The 16398-nt window shown below is 43.5% G+C and overlaps 1 protein-coding gene across 1 annotated transcript; it reads left to right on the top strand.

The window, feature by feature from the left end:
• Window positions 1-1041: 1041 nt before the first annotated feature.
• On the top strand, window positions 1042-12891 carry LOC146199230 (cytochrome P450 20A1-like). Its single transcript, XM_084594707.1, has 11 exons — window positions 1042-1210; window positions 1408-1457; window positions 1589-1758; window positions 2059-2204; window positions 2598-2765; window positions 4253-4331; window positions 5087-5251; window positions 5875-5998; window positions 7683-7794; window positions 11077-11141; window positions 11817-12891. Exons 1-11 carry the CDS (start codon window positions 1139-1141, stop codon window positions 12064-12066), a joined length of 1401 nt encoding a protein of 466 aa, XP_084450833.1. The 5' UTR covers window positions 1042-1138; the 3' UTR covers window positions 12067-12891.
• Window positions 12892-16398: the final 3507 nt, after the last annotated feature.

The raw sequence follows: 16398 nt of genomic DNA on the forward strand, positions 1-16398 counted from the left end.
CGCAAGACTCACCCCCTAACTAAAGAACACACCTGACATCGATTACATACAAGTACATCGCAATTCACTCGCACGTTTACCCAGACATGCAAGTGCACGCGGTACAAGTAAATTTAGCCCAGCCAGTCAACCTCATGTATATACATGATGTGGGGCCGCTCAAATATCTTCCAATAAGACAGATCACTAAAAAATATAGAGCAGTGCACGGGAAGCACTGATGTGCAGCTTGGATATGTGTCGGGAACGTCCCGCGCGCCACGTGGCTCATTGGTTAAGACGTGACAATCCCGTGAACGCATGTTGGATCCTGAACTGCGGCTGCTGTTTTTTGATGAACGCGAAAAGCAAGGGATGCATAGTGCGGATGACCTCCTGCTGGGCGAAAGTTCTGCAGCCCTTCGCTAAGGCGCCTCTCATATCCTCGCTTTGGGATGTAGCCCCGTTAAACCAACTAAAGCAACTCATCAGACAAGCATATAGTGACATGCAGTTGGGGCTGAGAACAGTGCGAAGACCACCGGGGCCCAAGGGTGCTCATCTGCCTGATGCCATCAATCTACCCGTTCAAACCTGTGTAGAAATAAGGTCTTCGACACCACCAGAACAAAAAGTAGCTAGATTGTAAATGGCAATCAGTAAATCCGTTGTGTCGTTGTGGGGTGCACCTAATAGTTGAAACAGAATAGACAACATTTTATTACCCGTCGTTTCAGTAATGCGATATCGCTAAGACACATGCCGGTCAAGCTAAAGACAAGCACTGAAAAGAGTTACGACAGCTACGAGGAACGTCTCGCCAATCAAGAGATTTGAATATAGCGCGTTAACGCCTAGAAAGTGCAACCAGCAACCAAGGTGCAACCGTGCAACTGTTTACGTAACGGCGGCACCGGAATACTAATTATACCATGGAGATACTACTAAGTTATGAAAGTGACTTGCTTGTATTAAAAATACTGGCAAATTATGTTATTCATAGTGAGCTGTTCAGTGTTTACTCACAAAAAATAAGCATGTATGCCTGCTTTTACGAAACTCACTGCTTACTTTCGTTACAGCGCGGCGGAGCCGGCTTTTGCCGTTTTCTGGCGAGTAGTACACACGATTAGTGCGCGAATCAGCGCATGCAATCGAAATGCTAGATTTTGCAATATTCGCAGTTTTTTTCGTCGTATTCCTCCTGGCTCTTGTGGTGTACCTTTACCCTGTGAGTGGAATGTTTCGCGTCTATCTTCAGTGCGCCGATTACGTGGTTGCATGTCAAAAGTGTATGCCCGTATGTTTGTTTTGATTAACCGTGCCGAATTGAGCGGTTTAGCACCAGTTTATATTGATGACTGTGAAAGAGCTCTGAAGGTGTGCACGAGATTAAGTGATGTGCTCTAATCGAAACTACGTTTTCAGAGTTCCACGAAACAGACGACCATTCCCGGGCTTGGTCCGTCGGATGCAAAGTAAAGTACCCGCTGTCATTGCGATCTGCTACAAACCTCGAACCTTTATTCCGATTTTGCATGTTGGCGCATTAACAACTGTCTGCGTAAACTATAACGTGAACATATTTCTATCCTCGTCTTATTTGCAGAGAAGGCAATGTTGGCGACATCGTCCAAGCCGGAGGACTGCAGAATTTTCTCATCTCCTTGCACAAAGAACATGGTCCTATTGCGTCTTTCTGGATCGGCACAAAACTGGCTGTCAGTATCGGCCAAACAGAGTTGTTCAAAACACAGTCGCATGTTTTTGACAAGCCAGGTAAGGTTCGCTTATCAATATAATGTACGCGCTTGAATTGTTTCACAGTGTCATTTCTCTACTAATGGACCAGTACCTTAAGAATTTCTTTGTAGCCCCAGCTCGCCTCCATTATGCTATTATCAAGGTCTCTTCTGATTAGGAATAAACATATGCGCTAAGATCAAGGTAGAAATTATTGTGAAATCGAGTAATTTATTTTCTTATGTCTATTGTTTTTAGAATACTTCTTTGCCCTTACATTCTTCTTACTTTATGCTGCGTGCCGCCTTCATCGTGACTTGCTCTTTTTCTTTGCAGCTGACTTGTTCATGCTGTATCGTGAAGTGATGGGCACAGGCAGCATCTTCTTTGCGAATGGAGCAGAGGCACGGAAAAGACGCAGGCTTATCGATGAGGTGCTGTCAGGACAACGTCTCGAAAAATTCACACTGCCCGTAGAAAAGGCAAGACTTTTTTTGCACTGAAATCAACCGGTTGATAATTACTACCAACTTATACATTCCCAATGTGCAACTACTACTTGAACGCTTTCCATTCAAAGGTTGAACCACCAGCATTAGCATTTAAAATTAGGTGTTTGAACAGTGCTTATCTACAGTTTATTATTGTTTTGTTTTTTTACTGTTTTAAAATTTCATGTAACGAATCACTGTGCAATTGTGCACATTAAAGGAAAATGATTTTCTATGTTAAACCATAAATGGAGCTTCATGTTAAAATAATGCGGATACCCCATATGTTATGCATGATGAGGTGTTTGTGTGCTTTGATGCTGTTTCTATATATTGTTTGTTGTTTGTTTCAGTGTGGCTGAATTCGCTTGTTTCAATTCACAGCTCTGCAGTGAAGTGGTCTCCCACCTGTGCGGCACGCCAGAGGATGAACATGTGCCAGTGTACCAGTACATGTATGCCCTCTGCATGAAAATCATCACCCGCCTGCTGTTTGGAGAGTACTTCTTCAATGACATGGAAGTGCTCAAATTTAGCAGGAACTTCGAAATGGTGAGAAGTCTATTCTCACTGCCTGCATCAGTACCCGGATTCACTTTATGGAACCATTTGCATATGGCACAATTTTCAACCACTTCACTTCATAGTCTTGCTTGTGGTTATTCGGTTAAATACTCTAATCACTGTGGAAAAAAACTTTGAGAGACATTTAAGCACCGCCTCTAAGGGTTTGATGTGATAGCTATAATGGCTCCTCATGCGTATCCTCTTTCGCGTAAACTCACCAGCATGCATTTTGCGTCCTGCTTCCAAGCGCACCAAATCTCCAACAGTTTAATGTTTTGGTGCATGGTTGAAAAATTGCACTTAAGGCCTTAATTATTGCTTCTGTAAACTCGCATACACATTAGCATACAGGCATCTCTTATAGCCTGAGTCTCTTTGGGACGTTAAACCCCGCAAAACACATTAGCATACAGCCTCAAAATCTTAACATACCGCGTTATTTGAAAGGCTACATGACACATACTGTATATAAAGCCCCACTATAACCAAGCCGAACAAGTGGGCCTGCGTGGCCTTATGGTAGCATGTCTGAGTCTACATCAGAGGGTACCAGTTTCAGTTCACATCCCACCCTTCGGGAATGCTCTTTTCAGCACGAATCATTTACTTTTCAATTTCGGCATTCTATGCATGATTTCAAACCTTTGCAGTCAATCCTAATTTTCTCAGCATGCTGGCGCCAGCTCCTCCGGTGAATGGGAGCCTTAACACGGTTGTGTTAAAAGCCTCGCTGTCTATCTCTCTTGGCCTTGTGCATTTATGGTTCAGCTGGCTGACGCTCATACACTTTGTATGTTGCTCATATGGAGGGCTTGAATCTGTAGCTTTCATTCCGGAAAAAAATGGCTTGTTTTGCTTCGCCATCACTGCAGACGATTCAGATAATTCTTCTGATGAATGACGCAAGCATCCCAAACAAATGTGATTTAAAACAAAATTGTCGGCCGAATGCTAATTCTATGCAAATTCGAGCTACAGGGGGTATAAAATTGTGGAACGCTCAATAGAGTGAATTATTTGGCTGAGATGTTCATTGCGTAGTGAGTTTATATGGTATGCTTGAAACATGCTGTGCCTACTCAAAAGTGGAACCAAGTGCATTGATATATGACTAGTAAGAATGTTGCGAGACATGCCCCATTTGGCAGTAGAGAATCAAAGGAATGACATCTGTGTCAATGTATGGAAAGTATTTCAGGCAGTGAGCCACTGCGTGTGCCACTGCACAGGCAGTCACTACGTGATGACGGTTGTTTTGTTTAGATATGTGTCTTTCTAGCAGTGGCTGTAATTAGCTTTTCAAAAAAAGAACACCATGCTTGCTCAGTCGACCATGGTGATTTGGCCTTCAAAACAATATGAGGTCTGATGAGTGTTTGTTTCGTTGGCTTGTCTATATTTTACTGCAACGTCTTGCCAATTTGTCGTTCCTTCTGTTCAGGCATTTCTGTGCTTTGTTTCACCTTCTGCAGTGCATAAAAGAACTGGAGGAGGTGGCTGGCGGCATGGTGCCCGACTCTAACAGCCCGAGAACCAAAAAATATGAAGAATGTAAGCGTGTGCTAAATGGGTTTGTTCATATAAGCAACGATTATGAGCTCGGCTTGTGTCGAAATGCAGTTGTAAAAGAACTTTGAACCATACAATGTGCTGAAGTGGTTGCGTGTTTAAGCAATTTAGTAAAAGCTTGTGCTGCACATTACTGTAGCCTCTACATTCCGTTTACAGCTGCCAGGGTGTGCTAAAGAAATTGAGGAACAGTAGTCCTAATTTTGTGCTGCATGTTTGGATCTGAAGAATGTGTTGAGTGCAGCGAGTGCTCCTAAAACCAATTCCGCTTGAAGGTCCTCGAATCGCAGCTGCGGTGGCCGCTTTTCAGTCGAGGCGAAAAGCAAGGTGTCCGTGTGCTGTGCGATGTCAGTGCACATTAAAGAACCCCAGATGGCCAAAATTTCCGGAGTCCTTCACTACGTCTCTCATAGCCTGAATCGCTTTGAGACGTCAAACCCCCCAAACCAAACCAAATTTTAATGTCCTCTTTGAATGAAAACACAGGTAGCAGGAATATTCTTATGAAAGGAATTTGAAACTTGGTTTGCAGTATGCAACCTACATGAGGTCTGATCAGTGTTTGTATCATTGGCTTGTCTACATTCTACTGCTGATAACTTCATGCTCAGCTGGACTAACATTACCATAGTGTATTTGCAAATCAAGTCCTAATCCGATGAAACTGCATATTCTCTCTAATCGTTGATCTAGATTTCTGGCTCAGGTTGCGGAAGCTGTGGCCATTTTATATGCAGCTATAAAGGAGATGAGGGTCCTGCTGTCTAAGGCCTTAGCCAAGTGCAAGGAAGGAGGGGAGGGGACAGTGTTGGCAAGTGTGCTGAATGACTGCTCCGTGTCCAAGGAGCAGGCCGTGGATGACTGCGTCACATTCGCCATCAAGGGCTACTCTCTTGTGTCAGGTACGTTGGTAGACAACCAATTTATTGGTAGTATTCAAATTGCTGTGCTCGCTCATAGAAGTTAAGCGAATTGTCTGTTACTTTTGTTGGTTTGAATTCTCAGTGTGGGCATTGCTTATTTTATTTTGCGCTTGTCGCACCACAGACTACATTCTCTGGAACAAAATTCCTTGATTGGTCGAGAGAGGCTACGTGACTCTGTGACGTCTCGTACATGATGTGGCCGAGTTGGCAGGCAATTGGGTGTCGTACACAGATTCTGTTCAAAGTGCCCTTCGAAATCCCAGCATAAACCCACAGCTTTCATGGGGCCCAGCTTCATTTCATTTTCTGCTAAAGCCCAAGTCTCAGAACAAAAACTTCTACCAAACTTATATTGGCACTTAAAAAACATTCTTTGAGGGGTTGCATGATAAATATGCTTCATTACTAAAAGGTAGAGATAAACGTTATGGGGCAGGAAAAGGTCTCAAGAGTTCCACTTTTATTTGGTTCTGCTTCGCGCTGTTTCGATAGTGCATTCTTACATTTAGCATATAATCTTTCAGTTGTGAGGCTTTTTTTTTTTTTTAGCTAGGACTAAATGCAAGTTTGTACATTGAGAAAATGCTTTGTGCTTCTAGCGATGACGTGGTTGCTGTATTTCCTTGCAACGCATCCCGAACTCCAGGACACCATTGCTGAGGAGGTAAAACAGACCTTGGACAAAACAGATGGTCTGACCCGTGAGCGCATTTCAAGTGTGAAGTGAGTTTCCTGCATCTGCCTGAAGTCTCTGTTCCAGCACCTGGTGCAGTGGTGATTGTATTTTTTAGTTGCATTTTCATAAAAATGCTATATGTACCATGGGGCTCTGCGCACATTTTTAACGCTCCTTTGCTGCCGTGAGACTGCCCTTGATACCTCGTGCTTTCATTGCTATTAGAATTTTTTTTTAAGGCAACAGCTGTTCGTGGTACAGTTGTCAAAGTCATTGACAACTGCTATAGTGATCATAGTCACAATGTACCAGCCGCAGTAATGCAGTGGTTAGCGCGCTCGACTGCCGTGCACTGTGGGATTGAATCCCAGCTGTGGTGGCCGCTTTTCAATGGAGGCGAAAAGCAACGCGCCCGTGTGTTGTGTGTTGTCAGTGCGTGTTAAAGTGGTCGAAACTTGTGGAGCCCTCTACTACAGCCTCTCTCATGGCCTTAGTCACTTTGAGGTGTTAAACCTAATAAACCAAACCAAAACATAGTCACAGTGGGCCCTTGTGTTGTCGAAAGCTGAAATAAAGAAGTGAGCACAAATGCTGCATTCATTCCTGCACGGCTTTGGTATTCATACATCAGAAACTTTATGAATGCAGTGACCCACTTCTGTGATGATTGTGCAATAGCAGCACTCCTTTCGCTCCTATATGCCGTGCACATCATTGCCTCACAAGCTTTTTTTTTTTTTCTGCACCTACTTTGTGACTTGTTTGTCCTCAACAGATGCGCTATTTATCGAGAGGATAATGAGTCAAAAAGCAGAATGAAGGACAGGTCTAGTAAATAGTTTGTAAATTCAGGCACACTTGTGAACAATGCATTCTGCTCTTTGGGAGGCGTCTTTCACCCGATACCTTTGTACCGAGGGTAGATATTTCGAAGAACACCAAGGCAAGCTTGTAGGCTCATAAAAAGAACCGTAACACCATGAATGAGAATGGGACAAACAAAATTCCTGATTGGCAACTGAAAGTTTATTCTGCGCACTGCAAATTACAAGGAAGGAACGCACACCATGAAAGGGTATGTAAGCAAACAAAGCTGGCATAGGCAGAAGCGAATAGCAGAATGCACATATTTAGCTTCTGTGCTCTTGCAGTTGCATTAAAGTGTTACAGCTCAAGGTGCTAGCTGTTGAATTCGGCATTATTGCTTTTTATTTATATAACTGGCTTATATGTTTGTCTTATGTCCATGTGAAAATATCTCTGCTGCTTTAGGCAGCTCTCCTGTGCACGAATTCTAAATGCCTATACGCCCCGTGCAAAGCGATGGCCACGCCGCTGATGGCGGAGTTCAGAGTAAATCCGAGCAACTCGTATCCCGGAAGGACTTTTGGAAATGACTGCTAGGTGACTTTCAGTGGCACCCCTGTGGACGGTGCATGGGGCATATATCTGTATGTGTTTTATGGAAAGACGTGTGTATATGTTGCACGTGACTTGTTGAATAGGCCAGAGATTTATGAGATTTAAGATTCAAAGTCGAAGTCATGCCAGTATGGCTTAACATTTACCTTTTCTTTTTTCTTGACTAGTTGACCAGTACTCGTTATGTCAAAAGTTGCCAGCCAAATCAGCGAGATGGTCTTTGGATGGGTGGCAGGTTGAAAGAAAGCATTTTCAGCTTTTCTTCTAATCTTTGCATGAGAACTGACACGTTCAATTGCACACTTGCAGGTCACTGCGAAATGCCATTAAGGAGACACTGCGTACTGCCGCCATTGAGCCGTGGGCTGCTCGTTGTCAGGACGTCGACATCGAAATAGCTGGGCACATCATTCCCAAAAAGGTAAGCTACTGAGGTAGCCACATTTCTTGTGTATGTGTTATTGTGGTGCAGAGATGGCCAGATATTGGCGCTGTGTGTATAGACTCTGTTGTGCTGAAAGACGCATGGTATGCATGTTCGTTGAGTGGGCTGCATCTATTTTTCAGGTGTAGCGAGATGAGAGAGACACTGCTGTGCACCTCTGAAGCGCTTGGAGCAGGGTGTAAAGCAAAAATCTGAAAGAAAAAGACAAAAGTAACAGCCAGGTTGGGATACAGTTGGAAAGATGAGACAGTGAAAAAGGAACCCATCGCATGTTACATTATTTAGCTTTTTTCCTTTGTCAGTCTTTAGCTCAAATTATGCATAGTGCAATAAGTGCTCTATTTGCTGTTATTTTCTCTCGGGAAGGCTATTTTGTACATTGCTTTTATGTAACATATATTTGGACACATCTAGCATCCTCACATACCATTTAAGGGTTACTTCTTGCAAGATGAGCTTCTAGTAAGGCAAATAAATTTTCTGGTCCCTTCAATTTGTTCAGGTCATCTCTAATTGTAAAATTGTAAACTGAACGGGGTCACTCAACGACATGCTTTTGCTTTTTCCTTTTCTGGTTTGTGGGCGTCCCGCTTCCGGAAGCACTGTTCTGGCTCTTGTCGCATTATAAGAAGTTGTTAGGTGACAAGAAGAATTTAGTGCAATGGCTGAGTGATATTGACAGAAAGTTTGGTTACTACCTAATAATTCATTTCATTGACTTACACCACCAGTCAGACAGCATGTTCCCAGTGGACAGCGCTATCTGCTCCAGACCTTATTCTTTTTTTCTCTCTTTCTTTGGTGCTGTTGTACCAAATATGTAAACTTCCATCGATTGTGGCCCACCGTTAAAACCACTGTTGAGATCTATACGTACATATAAAACTGTCTCACAAATTTAGCCCACTTAGCACTGGTCACAAATTAAGGTCAAATGTCTACGGGTGCGTTTGTGCCTTTGTCATATGCTAAGCAGTTTAGTAGTTCATTGTACCGCAGCGGTGCGGATTGTCAAGATACATACTGCCCTTTACTCGCTTCAACGTGCATTTATGCATCGTGTCCTTATCTTACATGTTAAAGCTGCTCTGCTGCACCATGAGGTGCTCGGTGCGAGAGGGCTCTCAAGTTCAACAGTATATTAAACTAGGTGCAGTCGGAAACCATATAGGAAGCACTTCTACTAGTTGCCACTATTGGAACAGATGCGACTATTGTCACCAGATTGCCCCACTGTGGTCGCTCATTGGTTAGAGTGCTCAACTTCTGAGCCAGAGCACGCGGGTTCTGTCTCAGCCATAGTAGCTATGTTTTGATAGAGGTGGAATGCAAGGTGCCCATATGCTGTGCATCGTCAGCGCACATTGCAGAACCCTAGGTTATCAAAATTATCGGAGCTCTGAACTACGGCGTCTCTCACAGCCGAGGTCGCTCAGGGACATTAACCTCCATATGCATTATCATATGTACAGCCGCCCAAACCTTTTAGCTGGCGTGCATGACCCACATTTTCTGTGATCCTGAGCGCTACAGAGGAGTTAACCTGCTAAAAGCCCAGGTAGTATAAGCAAAGGCTCACCAGGCCTTGCAAGTGTTTTCCGCCTTAAGGCGCAGGAGCATAGAAAATGCGGTCATCACACGCGCCAGTTAAAGGTTCGGGTGCTGTACATACACTATCGCATTCATACTCACTCCTTTTTTTATATGCATCACACTTTTGTTTGGTGACAGCTGTTGACTGTGGACCCTTTATTTCTGACTGTTATAGTTCTCGCATTATGACAGTGTAAGGCTAATGTAAGTAAAGAATGAAAATAGAGGATATCTCTGTGTAATCAGACTGAGTGTGTATTAGAGCACTGTAGTAGCAAGCGGGTAAAATATTGTAGAATAGTAAGTATAGCTGGAATTCTTATGGGGCACCGAAAGGGGGCTCACCAAGGGTAAGAGAAGAGCCAATGACCTTCATATTGAATTTCCTATTATTTTCCCACAGAAATTTTCAATCCAGCACTATAGATATTGGCACTAGAGATATTAGCAATTAAATATTAGCGCTAGAGATATTGGCAATAAAATACTGCCTTGGCATTTTTCCTCTCAACTTCTTCATTGGCCTGAGTCAGGAGAACAAAAAAAATATTAGCAGTGGTTAAACCGAAAGTTAAATGATAGCTCTCAGTGGTTATGCTATAGGTTTTTTACGTGTTGATGACATCAGATGCTTGGGCGCTGGCTTGAGCGACGGCATCTACAGCATGCTTCGCGCACATTTGTTAGTTAATTTTGAGCCATGTTTCTCGTTATTCTGGTGTTTCTATGTCTCTATTGGCTTGCTTTCGCTGTCGTTCCTTCGCCTAATCATTTCGTCTATGAGCTATACCTGCTGCCCCGATTCCATCATTAGTTGGTGACGCAGACATTTAGCAGCATTGCGAGCTTTACGATCTGATGTGCTCGGCTGGCTCTTTGTACTAAGTGATCGCACAATCTTGTGACATTAGTATACATACTATCCTCAGATACCAAGATATCCAGCTACCGGTCGTAAGCCCTCACCCGACATAGATAAAATGCTCCGCTTTAACCAAGCCATACGAACATTTGATAGCCACTTTCTTGACTGCCTTTCTGGTAGCCTTTAGTAATATTTCATCAAAAATGCACATACGATGCGAGCAGTGCTGTTTAGTTAGCAAGGGAATAGCAACTCGAGCCATCATTGCGACAGAAATGAGGGGACGTTTTCTCGGGTTCAAGTGTTGTTTTAGGCGGCTTGCAACTATTCCAGATGCTGTGAGAAATTGAATGCCAGTTAGGTTGGTTTTTCCGCGCCGTACCGCCAGCATACAGCGGTGGCAGGCCGTGCCAACTTTGGTGGTTTATCCACATTAAAACCGTGTCGTTGGAAAAATGATGTATATAACGAAATATAATGAGCATTCACGCCACTCTGGGTATGAATGCATCACGATTCACTTGTGTATCGTGGTTAATCTTGCTACCTGTATTTTGAGCAGGCAGTAATTAGTGCTGGGGAGCTCGATGTGTCTGTTTTATGGACAATCGCGTTCGGTATAGAAAAATTGTATGTTTGTGTTAAAAATGTGCGTGGGAAGTTCGATATAGCTAATAAATAATAATATCCATTTTCGTTATATCAAAGTACCCTTGTCACTATTTCTTTCTTTTTATAAATGCACAGTGCAGGCTCTGCCTTTGCATAAAATGCTGATGATGTCATCGTTTACTTCACAGACTCCTGTGATACAAGCTCTGGGAGTAGTCTTACATGAAGAAGAAAGGTGGAAGGTGCCGCACAGGTACAGCAAGAAATTATTCTTTACTTTTGCTGCCAATCACTCGCATGCCTTTCAGTGCTGTGTCGATGTAATCAGGTCTCCAGCAGTGTTCAGAGAGCGATCCAGTGTAACCAGAATCCACAGGTGGTGGACTATCGTTGCTGTTGCACATGCTCTCAAAGGTTTGGAGATGTGGCATTTTAAAGATAAGTCATAATTAATCGCAGATGCTGTTTATTTCACTGTGGCTAGGCAAGGTAAAAAGTCTCCAAACCTACCTTATTCCGGTGTCATCTTCTAGTTTCTTAAGAAAAAATATCACCATAAACAAAGGTACCATGGTAACATGAGCCATTAAAGTATTCACATCTTTCACCTTTCGGTATGTGCTTAAAGGCTTCTGTAATCATCCGCAGCATCCGTCGGACAGTGAAGTTCATGCGGAAACTCAGTCTGCTGGGTAGCTTCTACATTGTACAGCCCTTCATGTAACTTGGTTGTCTATTGCTTTCATGTCAAGACAACTGTGGCGGTGACTAACTTTCTGCTTATCACAGGAAAACAGGCAATTTCAGGTTGATATGTGTGAAGGTTTTTTTTTTTTTTTGTGGACAAATCTAAAAAAGTTGCAGTCTACCGTTCGTTTCATCTCGGTGTCCGTCATCATGCATTTAATCCAGTGCTTGTACCTTTCAGGTTTGATGCCTCTCGCTTTGAGGATGCACCACCGGACCAGCTGGCCTTTTGCCCCTTTGGCTTTGCTGGCAAGCGGCAGTGCCCGGGCCAGGACCTGGCTCTCCTGGTGATGGGCGTGTTCCTGGCCACACTGTGCCCCAGGCTGAAGCTGCAGCTGGTGGCAGACCAAGTCGTCACTCCAACGTCAGCAGTGATAACTCGGCCGCAAGACGAAGTCTGGGTCACGCTGAAAAAGAGGCCTTCAAGCTAGCGTGGCCGATTTTTGTAAACCACGAGGAGGGGAGCTATGGTGCCTGGCACGGCAAAAGTGAACTGTCAGAACTGATGCGCGAGGCAGGAAAGCAGCTGGCTCGTTGGCTGTGCAATTGGTGATGGTGGTGGCAGGGTCTTTGTTTCACTGCTTATAGGGGTAGAACCCCCATACTCGCTGCTGCTCTGTGTTTCTGCTTCCATGACGTGCCTGGAGAAGAGTGGTTGAAGGCGGGGGCTAAAATGAAGGGAAGGAGCACGCTGTAGATGATCTTCTGTAGGTCAGGAGTTATGTTAGTAGGGCTCATTCTCATTTTTTGCTCTATTTTTGATCATCTATGTTTGATCATCTGCGGCAGTGACTTGCATTGAGGTGTGACTGCTTCCTTTAACTGCAGGGTGAGAAGTTAGTCGTGGCAAGGCTAGTGGAGGTATACAAGATATATGGCACAATTTTTTCACTGTTTGTGTGCTGTGAACAGACTTAGCAGAGCGTGAATGTCCTACAAAGTGGTTTGTTCATGATGATGAGCTCCCTAGTGTATTTGTTCAGTCTTGGGCTTGTTGCGCACATCAATGGGTGTGGGATGCACCCAGTATCTGCAGCCTTAGCAGTGTTCAACACATAAGGTGGCGTCATTGACAACTAGGAGGAAAAAAACTAACTCTTCTTAGTCTTGTATTCTTCCTATATATCCCTGTCTTGCAGTGGTATGTTTGTGTGCAACCTGTAAAAAAACATTTTGCTGACCATCATGAAAGAACATTTGCCACACAGGATGTTGGTTTAATCATTTTATTAATAAAGAATGCATTCTGAAAAAAAGCTTTCACTATGTCTAGCTTGATCTGCTGCTAGAGCAGTAACATTTCGCAGAAAATACATGAGTAGCATCCTTGAATGTGACTCGTGCCATTTGCACTGGCTTGCTTTGATTCTTTGATTGGCCAGTAAATAATAGTTTCACTGTTACACTCGCATCAAGATGGACACAAGAATTTTTGATAAAACTCGGCTTGCAAATGTAGTGCCTTGAAGAAGAAAAGCCAGTAGAGGTGTAGGATGAGCCAAAAACTTTTGGAACAACGCAAGATACAGCAGTTGTCAGAATAATTGGCAAGCACCATGCTGTCACAATTCTCACAGATACAAGTCGTACCATGTTGTTTGAATGAGAAGCCTTGTATGTAGTTGTGTGCATACATTCTGAATGCTTCTTGAATACCACTGCTTTTGCAAAGCAGAAGAAACACATACACGAAGTTGGTGTTTCCTTCCTTGCGGACCTTTACTGAGAGAGTTATGCTTGCTGTCATTTGAATGTAAGTGCCGTGGTCACGGTGGAAAACATAGAATGGTTCACTGCTTTTAAGTGCAACGCAATGGAACAGGGTTGGCCAAAGAGCGGCACATAAATAGCGCTGAACACGGAGCTAAAAATGTTAAGGTGAAAAGCCTTTAACAGCTCATGAGTGGCGTCCGCAGAAAGTGTGCGCAGAAACTGTGTACAAATGTGTATGCAAGATTCCATGGGATATTGGTGGGGTTCTGGTATATAGCGAGTGATAGTTGTTAGTTATAATGATAGTCAGTGATGAGAGAGAGGGAAAGCCCCTTTCTCTACTCTAGAGAGAAGGAGGGCTCTCTCTCACAGAGACTCCCTCTCTCCTCATCCTATTTCCCTCCCCTCTATCTCTACCTTTCTAGAGGGAGAGAGTCTCTCCCTGTCTTTCTTTAGAGAGAGAGACTCGTCCTGTCTCTATCTTTTTCTGTTTCTCGAGGAATCTGGTTTTCCGAGGACCGCAGCAGAGTGCTTAAAATTCTTTCGCCCTGCTGCACGTAAGGTGACTTGAGTGCTCCCCTGAAATTTTTATTTCGTGAAAACATACTTTTACGATCTACTTGCACAAAAACCAAATAAATGAAATGGAATTGCACACGAATAACCGTGCATTAGAAATCGCCGTCGGCACGCTCAAGCTCCACAGTTGCACCGCCCTCAAAAAGCATAAAGGAAAACAAATGCACCTACTAGGTGCTTCCTAATAGAGTGGTTATTGAAAGATTACACCATATTTTATATTTTGTTCCTTTAGAGTGGTGAATATCGTCACCCCCGCTCTGAGTTAGTCAGTGTAGCCCTACTGTACCATTTGCGGGCCATTCTGAGTAGCCTAATAGAGTGACTGCACTGGGCAGGCAGTGGTCATGGGTTGGAGCCCCACACCAGAAGATTTTTTTTCAACTACCAAGTTTCCGAGAAAGCTGCATAGCTTCCTTTCCTTTGTAGTTGTATGACCGCTAAGGCGGTTGTTAATGAATGGTTGATTACATCAAAGAGTACTCACAATTTGCTGTGTGGTCTTGTATGTAGGTCGGATAGTTAAAGCATAACTTTGCATTGTTTAGCTGCTACTTGTTCGTGGTACCTTTTGTTGCATTCAACAACCTTCGAGTTTTTTAACAGGCTGCATTTGTTTGCACCACAAGGGCAGTATTCATTGATTTGGTTCCATTTCTGGCTCAATTCCATCGGCAACTAGAGGTTACACGCTTCATTCTGTTTCTTCTCTCATCTCTCCTACACGTTTAAGGCTGCTACAAGGAAAAGTGCTTATCATGCATTTGTTTTTTTCCTTTTACTGTGCAATATTAACATAAGTAGTTCTTTCCACACCATTTGGTCTCACACTCTCAACTTTTCTTGAAGCAGCGCAGAATGTGACTCAATGCAGAGGGAGTAATTTCATCAAATGCTCTTGCTCGCAGGAGTGATCAAAGATGTGTTTGGTCATAAAGAACCCACAAAAGATGCTCGGACTCATTGGTCTTATGTTTAGACCAAGGAGTGCATCAAATCAAACTGTTGGCCATGTTCTAGTGGTCCGATTTTTACAGCAACAGCAGGCTTCCCACAATATAAACTTTTACACCTGGCAGATGCTTTTTCAGCACTGCAAAGCTTACTTACACGGTGGGTTGGGAAAAATACAAACAGAACACAGATTACACTTTTCCTGAATTACTTTGCCAATGAAATTTTAGAGCACAAGTTTGCAACCAAGTCCTCATAAGAAAGGGGCAAACACCCACCGACACAAACGAAACCATAGAGGACTTTTTTTGTGTGTTTAAGAATGTGACGCAATAATCAATCATAGAGATAAATTGATTAAAAAGTAGAACCACCACATGGTGATGGCGGTGTCCGAACCCTTTTGAGTCAGGTGCTCTACCAGTGAGCACTGGCAACGAGCATTTAAATGTCCGCTTTCTTAGGTTGCATGTAATCTATCCTTGAAAGAGTTCACCAGTGTCCTGGCCCTCGTTAAGCTGATTAGATTACCTTAACGAGGGATTCGAATCTGGAGGCCTTTACGTCATAGGTAGCATAAGAGGGTTATCACACGATTCCCATTCTCCCCGTTAGACCACATCTTACATGACACTCACGGTATCGCACGATGTTCCACATCTGCCACAATAGTGGAGGGTGGTACTTACTAGTACTCGCCTTGGGGCAGAAATGTGGAGACCAACGAAAAGCGTTCTGCTTAAGTTGACTACGCAGAGAGCTATGGAATGGGAAATGGTAGGTGCAATGTTAAGAGAAAGGAAGCGTGCAGAGTAGGTCGGGGAACTCAAGTTAATGACATTCTAGTCAAAATCAAGGACAAGAAATGGGCATGGGCAGGGCATGTAATGCGAGGAGAAGATAACTGATGGTCGCTAAGGGTAAGGAATTTGATTCAAAGGGAAGGCAAGCATAGCACAGGGCAGCAGAAAATTAGGTGAGCAGATGAGGTTAAGAAGTTAGCAGGGGTGAAGCGGATGCAGCTAGCACAGGACCAGGTTAATGGGAGAAAATTGAGGAGAGGTCTTTGCCCAGCAGTGCATACAGTCTGGCTGATTGATTTTACCATAGTTATAAAGCCCCCCCCCCCCCCCCCCCCCCCCCTCCCCTCCTCCAACTGAAGCATTCCGAGAGTCCTGCTGGCAATTTTTAGATGTTAATACCACTACAAAAATGAATATGGCTACATCACTAAGGATTCTTATACAGCGCAGTCCACGCTTTAAAAAATTTAATTATACAGCATTTTCTACTAGCCTTGGTTGCCGTAAATAATGTAAATCTTCCCATTTCGTGACAGCACTAAAATATTCCCGCCGTGAAATACTGAGCATAAAACAGATGCATTTCTTTTTAACTGCACAGCTCCCACTGAACAGATGCAATCAGAGAGTGTGGTCAATGTTTTAGACCAATAAATCACACTTTATTATTGCATAAGAAGTAGCCTTATGGAGCAGTAAATGCCGTGGTAATGA

This window comes from Amblyomma maculatum, chromosome 2 (genome assembly GCF_055883805.1).
Source record: "Amblyomma maculatum isolate TAMU_Amacu chromosome 2, ASM5588380v1, whole genome shotgun sequence".
Lineage (NCBI taxonomy): Eukaryota > Metazoa > Arthropoda > Arachnida > Ixodida > Ixodidae > Amblyomma > Amblyomma maculatum.